The 12,151-nt window shown below is 37.8% G+C and overlaps 1 protein-coding gene across 2 annotated transcripts; it reads left to right on the forward strand.

Annotated features, from left to right (window-relative positions):
• The first annotated feature begins 676 nt into the window (after positions 1-676).
• On the forward strand, positions 677-11,938 carry LOC123718854. 2 transcript variants are annotated; one of them, XM_045675787.1, is made up of 14 exons: positions 677-834; positions 2,313-2,433; positions 2,972-3,067; positions 4,979-5,104; positions 5,760-5,898; positions 6,640-6,695; positions 6,839-6,920; positions 7,092-7,151; positions 8,022-8,093; positions 8,707-8,861; positions 9,250-9,345; positions 10,032-10,158; positions 11,121-11,219; positions 11,794-11,938. In XM_045675787.1, the coding sequence occupies exons 1-14, from the start codon at positions 765-767 to the stop codon at positions 11,899-11,901; spliced, it is 1,407 nt and encodes a 468-aa protein (XP_045531743.1). In that variant the 5' UTR covers positions 677-764; the 3' UTR covers positions 11,902-11,938. The 2 variants fall into 2 exon arrangements, with proteins under 2 accessions (XP_045531743.1, XP_045531744.1); XM_045675788.1 differs by having other exon boundaries at positions 9,259-9,345.
• The last annotated feature ends 213 nt before the right edge of the window (positions 11,939-12,151 follow it).

Here is a 12,151-nt window from a genome sequence, read left to right on the forward strand (position 1 = left end):
CATTCTACTAGCAGCCTCGCTCTAAAGAGTTATGCGTTCTCGTTCAGAGTTAAGTTGGGACCTTGGTGTTATGTCTACCCTTGCGCATGACCCAAGCACATGAGCCTGTTACATGAAGGAGCAACGCACACTAGGACTACATGGGTGACTGATTCCTCTGCGCTGAAACAGCCTCTGCACAAGGGATTGTCTGTCGCGTCAAGGACTTATGTTTATTTAGGAGACAGTAGATTGGTTTGTACGGTATACTTCCCGAAACAGAACTAACCTATTCTGAAAATGTTTACCAGTGCATTTATTAAAGAATGAGCTTTAAACAGTTATCAAACAAGGATAATAAAATAGTATATTATTTACTTAAACGCAACGGTAGGGAGTGGACTGGTATTGTAACTGACGGCCAACCTCCAGTAATGGAGAGAAACTAAAAGAAGAATAAATACTTATTATTAGTCATATGTTAGGCAAATGGACCCCTTTTAAAGGCTTCAACCTTTTCTTCGTCCATTTCGATCAAGTTCTCTGCCCACCTTATTTTTGGCCTGCCCACTATTTTCATGGGTTGTCCAATTTTTAATCTGTTTAATCTGTAATCGGCAGCTCATGTCTGTGCGTGGCGGTCAGCGGACTATTTGTTTCTACCAGTAATGGAAAATAACTTAATATAATATTTTCGTAATAACTTTTCTTTCCGACATTACGATGTTATTACCACCTTAAGTAGAAAAGCAAATCAGTACATTAAAAATCTTCAGATAGCTGCCATGAAAATTGTTTTTATATTCTGTATATCAGTGGTTGTAGCCGGGCCAACGAAGAGCTACAAGGATCAGTGTAAGTAAGATTTATCTAACTTTACTCCTCTGAGGTGCTTAGGGAGGTGTTGCTCTTCCTACAATCCTCTACTGGCACGCAGGTGATGTTGTGGTCGTGTGTTGGGTCATGGAGTAATCTCGACTTGGCCCTGTCAGTGGTGACTGAACCTATATTTTTGGGAATCGAATCTCGCTGTTCTCCTCAAGGGCCTTGACAGCTGGGACAGCTGCCTGATAAATAAATTACGACGAAACTAAGTTTAATATTTTGGCGAAAATTGTATAAACCGTGAATACCGTGAGAGCCCTAAGAACACTTAAATTGCGGAATTTTTGGACAATTTGAAAGAATAGATGAAAATAATGGAATTTTCAAGGTTGTTTGGCTTAGCATTTACTCACACGTCAACTGTCAAGTCTGTATTTCTTGTAAAAATCGTGCAATCCTTGAAAGCTACTTGAATTACGTATGTTTTGGATAGATTAATCAAAAAATGAATTCTAAGCTCGTTTAACTTGACATTTACTCACATTTCTACCGTCAAGCTGACATATTAAGATAAATTATGACATAATCTAATCAAGCTATGCCCTGTTCTATCTATTCGAGATCTATGTAGGCAGAGAAGGCCTACCTAATTGTCTTCAAAATACTAGTTCTGCTATAGCTTGTACGTATATATGGTTGTAGCGCCGGTTCATTATAAAAATATACAACAAGTGTATGGGCACCTAAATTACCCATAAAAAAAAAAACTATTGAAATGCCGTTCGTAAAACTTGAGCAGTTCCAAGAATAACTAAACGAAGATTTCCGGAAATTTGTGGACAAACATTAGTTTAGATTAGAAGTATTAACTTCATATATTATACTCAAAGTCAAAATAACTTTATTCTTATAGGTAAATTCTTATTCTTATTCTAAATTTACATTGACTACCAGTATCTATGTATATATATAAGAAACCAATAGCTAGAACCTTTGACTAGGTACTCTGTAGCGATCCATTTCTGTATCCAAGACAAGAAGGTGTTGTTAGTTAGTTGTTACCGACCGATTAGGGTCTGCCAGTATTACTAAGTTTTTCTTCATACAAGCGAGTACTAAATTCGTTAGAACCAGGGTTCTACGACCTCGGGAACGTGAAGCCACTAGGGCAACACTGCTCAATTATATATAAGGAAGCTACTTTTGTGAGCTCAGAGTATTTACATCCCTCTCTGTAAACCTTGTTTTTCGTCGGGAAATCCTTCTATACGCATTTGCCATGGAGCGACTGCCGTGTGGTTCTGTGAAACTCTGTATTTTTCGTTATGAAAATGTACAAATTCGTAGTGATTTCATAGTAAAACCTATAACTTCCGTTAACAATTTAATTTTTAATATTAAAAATGATGTATGTTATTATGGATTTAAATTGGGCTAATAATTTTATAAAGGCTTTAACTAATAACTTTTGGATTTAACTAATAAAAAATAATAATAATTCCCTACAGACTGCACAGACCCTAGAACCATGAAGAAGCATGAAGTGTACCAAGAGTGGGCTGATGCATACTCCTGCACCAGACATAGGTGCCAGCCTGGAGGAAGGAATCTTGCTATATATACTGTTGGGTAAATATATCTGGATTGTTCTGTCATTTCTGTTATATTGAGAAGGCGTCAAGATGAGAATACCTTCCTTTTTCTTCTCGTATTATTTACTTAATACACACACACACATTTTTGTTTAGCAGTATCATCTAGCGGCGCAACATGAACGTAAAAAAACCCCACTGATCGCGCATAGTATCGCGGATTTATATTTTTTATTCTTTCAACAATTCGTAATTTATTAGTAATATTAATTACTAACACAAAAGCTTTACACCGAAACAATATTTTCTTTTCGTTTATTATAGTATATAATAATTAAAAAATAAAAGTTTGGTCCCTGTGCTAGCCCTTTAATGATGGCATTTCCGTTATTGCAATACTTATTCGGTGACGAAAGCACTAGTTGTGGCGCCAACTTAAATCTTTAATTAACACTTGAACCAACCAGCCTATGACTTCTCCAATATTTTTGCCGCCTGCTCTGAGGCCGCGTCAGCATTTGTGGTCCGAAGGAGGAACGACGGGGTTATAATATTAACATGACTTATTTTGTTAGTTGCAAGCGCGTGGAAGCTCCAGAGTCGGCGATTGAGTGCGAGGAGGTGGTTGAAGATACCAACATGCAGTTCCCATATTGTTGTACAAGGCTAAGGTATGTAAAATTATCTATTATATATTGGAATTGAGATATCATGTATAGTACCAGTAACACCAATTTCACCAGTACTCGAAACAGAACAAATCAAACAAAAACAATAGAAACCAGACGCGATTGACAAGAATGAGACCGAACTGCGCAGTTCTATATTATATTTATTTATAAATATGTTGATCTAAACTTAGTAACAATATCTGGGGGCACGGCCCGTATATAGCCGTACTATAGGGTACGGCTCCTCTCTCGTAGCAGTTCAGGTCTTTTTTGACCCCCCCCCCATAACATCGTTGGGAATAAAATTAGAAGCCTGAACTTTCAGTCACCAAACAGGGATTGTATAGAAATGATATTGTTACGCACCACGCAAACTGCACCACTCGACTACACATGTTCTGAAACCGACTGAAAAAAGGTTTCAGCTTCCTGAAAACTAGGGTAACATTATGGAAATTACAATTTTCTAATATATGACTGACCCTCTCCTGAAACGGTCAGAAATCATATTACAGCTTGCTGAAAAGTTCTCTAACTAGTGGAAAAATCTAGAAACATGGCAGTTGACCCGTCTTCGTAACAATATATTTCAAATTGGATTTAATTCGATCCAGTAGTAAAAGAATTATAACTAGTCCAAGGTTCCTAATTTTGACACTCACTGACTAACCGATCATCAAAAGCACTTCTAGCTGACATTGAAGCGTCAAGAATAAAATTAGTATTTAATGTTGATATGGTCACTATGAGGTGGTTAAGTGAGATGTTCTCTTAAGTAGATACTGAATTAACCGGCTTGTTACTACATGGATCTAGCCTTTTACGGTTGAAGAACTTATTTGCATGTCGAGGATTCTTTCTTTTTAAAGTTATATTTTTGTGGCCATCTTGGTTTATGGAACAATCATAAGCCTCATCTGATGTAACATAATACTGATGAATAATTAAACATCAATTACCATTGGTTTAGTATGATTTACCCTCTACTTAATGCAAAAAACGAAATGCAATTAATTTATTAAATTTTATGCAAAAAATGAAGGGTTATGGATACTATACCAATTATAAATGATGACGTATTGAATCTGGATGATACCACTGTATTTCTTGGAATCACCATGGATCCAAAACTTCAGTGGTGCCCTCATATTAACGGATTGGCGAAGAGACTCAGTACTGGAGCTGACGCGGTTAAAACAATTTACTCACTAACTGATGTCGATACAGCTAGACTTGTTTATTTTAGTTACTTTCACAGCTTAAGGCCTTATGGCTTATTATTGTAAGGTCCTGCTGCTGATGTCGCAACTATTTTCATCCTGCAGAAGAGGGCTAATCGTGCAATCTATAATTTAAAATGTCTCTGAGAGATAATTTCAAGGAAATTAATATACCTTTTCTTCGCAATATATCTGTGAATGTATACAAAAATAGTGATAAGTTTACTAGAGTAGAATATACGCACAATGTTAATACTCAGAACAAACGCAGGCTGCAAGTTCCCCGTACTAGACAATCAGACATCATCAAAAAGTTAGTATATCTTTTTTGGGAAAATCCCAGAGACTCTTTCATCTCTGATTTTTTACCTTTTAATAAATTTAAGATATGTGTTAAAGAAAAACGGTGTAAAAAGGCTTACTACAAAGTTAACGATTATCTAGTTGATAAAAGGGCCTGGGACTAGTGCCACTTCTAATTAATTTGCGATATTTGTTTTAAAATAAGTGTTGTTTGATGATTTGCTATTTTAAAATAGTACCCCGGTTTTTTCTCTCGGCCTACATCCTCCGTCTTCTTTGCCGATGAGTAGGTATGTCTCCTTATTTAAATTTAATGACGTGGAATAAGTGATACTTGTATCTTATGTTCCATAATAAACATATTGTAATTTTTATTTTTATGTTACAGATGCCTCGTAGTAGTGCGCGGTGAAGTCTGGACCAAAGTGCTGGGTCAACCGTGGGAAAATCTGCCTGCAGCACCCTGGAGTCACATGTATAAGATGAAGAAACCGGCTCCTGGTGACCAGCCTAAGTAATTCATTTAATATATAATATAGATATCTTGACATGCTTTACCAGTACTATGTGAAACCACTGAAGTATTTTGAACCAATTCGACTTCTACTTCCTTCCTGGGTACTTCAAAGAGTTTACCAATTCTTAAAAGGTCGACAACGCACTCGTGGGCTCTCTGGCAATGTGTGTGACTGTAGGCGGCTGTATCACTTAACATGGTCCTTTAAAAAAAGAACGTAGCAATTCTTAAAAGGGCAACGCACGAGCCCTCTGGCATTGAGTGTGTCCATGAACGGTATCACCATCAGATGAGACGTGCCTGTTTGCCTCCTGTTACCTGTTATAAAAAAAGTTAACAAGAGTTACTCGCTATGGGTGATGTGAATGACAACTTGTCTTTTCTTTGAAGCTGAGCTGCCGGTCAACTTCTTTTCTTTTGGCCAACAGCGAGGTTTCATTAAGAAAATACAGTATACAATATTAATACATACATACATCGTCATTTCGAATGGCCGGTCGAACCAAATAAAAGCCTTTACAAAGTGGACTGTTGAAATTAAACGGCTGATGCCAAAAAACTAACCCACTTGCCTATTAAGAAACAGTAATCTCTGTGCTCAGATTGTAAAACTACGGGTTGTAGCGCCTTTTAAGCATCTCTTGCGTTCCAGGGGTGTCATACAAGGGCCGATATACGAAATACAGTCTGAGAATAGTGAAGATAAAGTTCTGCGTTCGTCAAAGATTTCCACCTCGAAACCAGATTGCCAAGACATAGCGCCTAGAGCAGTTGCATCACCTGACTTTGTTGTAAGTTTTTCAGAAGCATAGGATATTCTAGAATAATAATAAAAAATGAGTAGCACTACTACCTTTTTAGGTCTGGGCCTCATATTTCTCTCTATCATGATTATTTGTCAATCTAATAGGCATGTACATGACACATGCCGACTTTTTGGGTCTAAGGCAGCCGGTGTCACCACGTTTGTACGTGCGAATGTTAAATGCGCATATAGAAAGTACATTGGTGCACAGCCGGGGTTCTACAACCTCAGGGATGAGACTCGCACGCCGATACCACTAGGCCAACACTGCTCCAAAAAGGAATGATTACGAAACATAATTCTTAGGCCAAGGAGATTTTTATAGAAACAGGGACGGGAGGCTCACATGATGTTAAATACCCTTGGAAATTGCCAGAAGGCACGTTCACGGCCTCATTGACGGCAACTTGAAGTCGAATTGGTTCAGAAATACTTTAATGTGCTGGTTCCATATAGTGATGCCAGTAACTGCCAGTTATCCAGTTATCCAATCCTGCCAATCGCTCAGTTGTTGTTTAAGCAACTTGGAGCAGTGTTGGCCTAGTGGCTTTGTGAGGAAACCGGCTTGTCTAAGACTCAAATTCGGCGATGTGGAAGGTACAGGAGTCTGGTCACCTACATACCTATTAGATTGATATAGTAGTCTGAGGCCCAGACCTAAAAGTATTGTAGCGCCACTGATTATTTTTTAAAATATATGTAAAGAAATAAAATTCTTTGCTCATAGATCGCATTACAGACGACCAACGATGAAAAAGAAAATAAGCAATTTGAGAGTTTAAGGTAAGTTACCCAAGTTAAAAATATTCCAAGGATTTGACGAAAGAAGTTACCATGGTTACCATTTGGGTATTTAACAGGAGGAAAATTTTTTGTCCCTGTTTTGTGATATCGCTATGATGAAAAGAGCTTTTATGGTATTTCAGACGCAAACGCAATCGAAGAACGACATCTATTCCAGAAGAGAGCGACAAAGAACAGAATATAGATGTAGCGGTTACGGAAATGGTGAGTTTGCCTTTTTCGAAAATTATAATAATATTGGTGTAATTTTGACACCGTTTCTTAATAGGTAAGTAGGTAATCAGCATTATATTATTCGTTACATTATTTATGTAAATGCTGTTGCTCTATCTGCGTTTTTATTCTATTTACATTATATAAATATGATCTTTGCAGATACCCTCAGAATCAGAAGAAAAGTATTATAGACACGGGGTGACTGAAAAGGGTATTAAGGTATGAACTTATTGTATGACTCACCTAATGTTTAGTACCTTGCATGGACATCGCCAGAAGGCATGCTCATCGCCGGCCTTTTTAGAATCTGTACACTCTTAAGACAAAATGCTTCGGAAATACTTCAAGGAGCTGCTTCCACATGGTGGTAAAACTGCTTTTAAACGCTCAGATGTGGAACGAAGGACGTCGAGGTAAAAGGGGTCCGACGTTCGATGATGAAACTCATCTATTATTGAAGAATGCTAAGAATGCAAAGACTCGAATAATTCAAACAAAAACCTGAATGCAGTTTGCAATTAGATGATTACAAAGCTGTCCAAATGTTAGCTGCATTAAGCTGTCTTTTTTATTGGCAATTTTGCAACCTCTTCATAACTTTCCACTGGTAGCTTGTGGGTCTCTCCAGTCTGAGCATTCAAATCACGCCACCAATGGACTTTCTAAGTGCGCTTTTAACACTCGCTCGAAAAATAATATTGTAAGAAAACCTCAGACACAATTGTCAGGAAATGATAAATCACCTATTAAGAAATTACAAAACAGATACAGAAACCTGAGGCCCAAATCGGCGGCCAATGACAGCTAATACATACAAAAATATCACAGGGGGGGACATGAGGGGCCTTTCTTCTTGAGGGTCTCAAGACGGGGCACTGATGTCGGACGTACGCAGTTTTTATTTATGTAACAGCCAGAATGCTCGCAAGTGCGTTGCCGGCCTTTTGAGATTTGGTAAATCCTTTTTTTTAAGGGCTATGTTAAATGATACCATCACCCATGGACACTCTCACATTGCCAGAAGGCTCGCAAGTGTGTTGCTGGGCAGGTTAAACAATAGTCTATATGTAAAATGGGTATTTTTTGTAGAATCAAGAATGGACAGAGATACCCCAAAGCCAATGGAATGAGCGTGAAAAAGATGATGCGTTGGTAGTAATTGTGAGTAATTTCTTTATATTTCCTGCCGCGCTATAGTAGCTTTCCAGCTTTAAAGCTTTTTAAAAAGTTAAGAGACTGAAGATTTTCCCTGGGAGAGAAATCCAACTATTTGAGGTCATCATCATCTTCAATGGCAGTACTGCCCAATATGGCCCTTAGCCTCCGCAAGTATCTATCGCCAGCGCAATTTATCTCGCGTTTCTCGGTCTACCGCGTTTTCTCTTGCCACCAGGTTGTGCGCTCTGTAAAGACAGTGGGGCTCTGTCGTCCGCCATTTGGTGCACATGTGCCAACCACTTGAGCCTGTTGCATTTTATGAATTGGATTATGTTGACATCGTCATGGATGCTATACTCGTAATGTTCTTGATTCACACCAAACAGGATGCCACAAACGGGTGCAAAAATTCGTTCGTTGCTAGACGTTCAACAACGAACAAGCTCGTTCTTCTTGCTAAGGATCCAGGTTTCAGAACCATAATTAAGCGCTGGTCGCAGCAGAGTTTTGTATAGAACAAGCTTTGTATTCTTTTTCCGCGATTTCATTTAAGAGTATACTCTTGTCCCAAACTTAATGCTACAATTTCTAGTTACTTATTTGATTTATGACTCAGGACACAGCAGATGCTGAAGAAAAGCAAGAGAAGCCGGCTCTCCAGGCCTTGGTCGATGCAATTGGAAGTCGGATGAGAGATATAGAAAATGTCGTCCAGAAGATGAGTGAGAAAGTTCAGAATAAAGTTGAGCCATTTGCAAGTTTGGAGAACAGGTAATTGTCGAATCTTCTTGATTTGCAATAATAGTACTTCGAAATTGATAAATATAAAATAAAATAAAAAAGTGGTACCTGGTATTCCCTCGCTGTATTGCGATACTTATAAGAACCAGCTTTGGGGTCACCTACCAAGCACCAACTAAAATCTTTAATTAGCTGTGCATTTGAATCCAAACAGCCCAAGAGCCTTCTCCAAAGGGAACATATTCGAAGTTGGAGGAAAGACTCTTATATTTCAGACGTTTATTATTTGCCGCCTGCTCTGCGGCTGTTTTTTTCCTCGCGTGAGAGAGAGAGTGAGAATAAAACCAAAGATGTCTTTATTGGTCACAATTCATCTTCTTTTCTTGTATTCTCGCCACCTTGCTTACCAACCTAATAGAATTTCTAGGCAATCTGAAAACGACGGAAAGACAGAGCAAGAAGAGAAAGAGTATGAGAAGGTTAAGACACCGAATAAAGATGATCACTACAAGCGGTAAGTGTTTACATTTTGATTAATAATAATAATTAGCAGCACCATAGATATCGCCACACCCAACCCACCAGGGTCCAGGATAAATTCAATCGCGAGCTAAAGTAAAAAAATACCAAACAATAATAATTAAGCCTCATGTAGTCATTGAAACATTCATCCATCTTTACAAAAGATACGCTTGAAATTTTATACAAAAGTAATTATATCTTCCTTACCTATCATGGGCCTCCTTCAACTGGCTCCAGCTCCCTTTATCTTGAGCGATTTTGTTCCAATCTTTCAAAATTCTCTACCAGCTTTAAGCTTGCCTACCGTGCAAGAAAGCGACCTGTCTCTCTTTTTCCTGGTGGCCTTCAAGCCAATATTTCCCTTATACTGACTATAAATTACAGATTTGTGTGTTAAATTAGTTCAATGTATTATTTTTTGTGTTGTGTCTGTCTGAACAGTTCGTAGGCTAACATAGAAAATATGTTTTTTTTTATTATTCAATTTCGATAGTTGCCTTCGAGAGCGATACAACGACAATAGCGGTCATACAATTTTTCGATACCATTTTTATAGTGCTATTTCTCTTGAGGTCTGAGAACTGGAAAAACAATACATGTCAATCCTAACACAGTTGTAGTGGACCTTAGCATCCTTCCTCGACATAATATTCATTTGCATGCAAATATGTTTTTTAGGGTTTCTGTGCGAAATCGAAGTAGATACCTAGGAGGTACGACAGAGACGAGTGATCAGCCGATTTTCGTTGATGATGGATACTTCAGCGATGCCAGCAATGTTATTAGGCGTGCCAATCCACCAAAGGTAAGCTTTTTCGGTTTTAAGTAATAACCGTGACTCCCGGCACCCTGAAGCGTCTGGATCTGGAGAACACAACTGTTCCACAACTTAAGGCACCTTTAGCCGCGTATTAGGGCTGGTTCCATAGGCCTAGGCCCATAGTTAAGGCCCTTCAAGAGCCGGCCGGCAACGCTTCTGTAATGTTGAGTGTCCTTGGGTATCACTTGAGAGGTTTAGCCGTTTGGCCTTTTCTATAAAAACTGTCAATATTGTAAACACTGACAGTTGTATTTCGAGATCCAAATATTATGATATAATATTATGGTGATACAGTCCCACATATCAACAATTGTTTGTGCTTACAAACGTAATTGTGTTATCATTGTAAAATATTTTTATCACTTGAATAGACTTTTGAGTTCCATTGCACGTCAAAAAACATCGCAGAATATAAAATTAATTTACAATAAATTATTTATTTTTAACAAAACGGTAGCTTACCAACATAGATTACTCCAGAGCAACATAGTAACCATTTGCGTTACATACAAGACAATATATACACATTGAAAAAAAACAACACATAATTAATAGATTAAAATTCTAACAAAAAGATTAACAGCTAATTATTAATAGGAACTGACACGCACACCTTTTGTTTGTTCACTCAACGGACAATTAAAAACGTTTGTAAATCTGTATTCATTATTTCCATACATTGTCTTGTGTGGCCTCTTCGCTAAGGACGAATCAGGCAGTCCATGTCGCCCTGAGATCTAGGCTCTAGGCCACTGTTTTCTGTATCTGTTTCATGATCATAGTCAATCTATTAGGTAAATATGCAATCAGCCTCTTATGCCTGAGCCACGACGTCGCTGAAGCCACTAGGCTGACACTGCTCAACCATATCAGACATGATTTATAAATTTTCTCGGGTTGGAACTCTACACGACAGCTTAACATTGTGTTTATACGTAAAACTTCAGGAACCACCCACATACATGGCCCCAGTTGATAATCGTCACCACCACGAGGTACTTGAAACCAAACATAAAAAGAAGCATCTTCATAAGAAACATGGAAAGGTAACTTATAATTTAAAAAAAAGCCATATTACAACCTTCAGATTTCTGTAGCCCTGAACTAATGTTGCAAGTGATCAATCTTCTGTGACTGACACACACCGTAGATTTCTGGGACTATGGCCGGTTTTCTTACGATGTTTTCCTTTACCATACAAGTATTAAGTACGCCCATAGTCACCGCCGGGGATCGAATCTACTATTTTTTGGGCGATCAAGCATGAGGGACCGATTTGAATAGTTACAATATTTTATATCTGGGCCTCAGATTTCTGCCTAATTCGCGAGCATGTTTTTTTTCCTAGACATTTCGGTCTATGGCCAATTTCCTTCACCGTACAAACTACGAGCGAGTTAATGATGCCAACTGGAAGGATTTTCTCCTAAATTTAGGGGAAATCAAGATGTCTTAGGTGGTTCATTTATTTAGTCTGATTTTTAGATGGATTATTTATTATACATTACACCAGATTTTTTTTCTTAAAAACATCAAACAAACCCCCCTAGATATCTAAATGCCCATAAATTTGGGGGAGTTGGCATCACTAAGCTAATCTTCACTTCATCAATCTTTCAGGGCCACAAGAAACATCACAGCAAAGACGACAAACGAAAACATAACAAAATAACTTCAAATGAAGACAAAAACATTGTTTCGTTGGAGGACACAAGTGATAATAAATAGTTAATTATCATTTAAGTAAATAAATTAATTATGTTCGCGTTTTTTTTTATAAGTTGTACCTATTTCGCTTAATAGACGTTTAGACTAAAACGTTTGTATATTTATCTATTACGACTGTTTAAATGTTTTCTCATTTATTATTCATTAACTTCCTTTGGTATAAATAAACATTTTATGACAAAAACAGGAGGATGTCTATCTTTTACGGAAATTACACACACAAAGCTAGTACTCGTTTACCTAACTTTAC

The sequence above is a fragment of the Pieris brassicae genome, chromosome Z (genome assembly GCF_905147105.1).
Source record: "Pieris brassicae chromosome Z, ilPieBrab1.1, whole genome shotgun sequence".
NCBI classification, from domain to species: Eukaryota; Metazoa; Arthropoda; class Insecta; order Lepidoptera; family Pieridae; genus Pieris; species Pieris brassicae.

Coding starts and splice junctions, on each gene's coding strand:
- LOC123718854 (XM_045675787.1), top strand. CDS start 765: ATGAAAATTGTTTTTATATTCTGTATATCAGTGGTTGTAGCCGGGCCA. Junction 6,921..7,091: donor ATGTAGCGGTTACGGAAATG/GTGAGTTTGCCT, acceptor TGATCTTTGCAG/ATACCCTCAGAATCAGAAGA. Junction 9,346..10,031: donor AAAGATGATCACTACAAGCG/GTAAGTGTTTAC, acceptor TATGTTTTTTAG/GGTTTCTGTGCGAAATCGAA.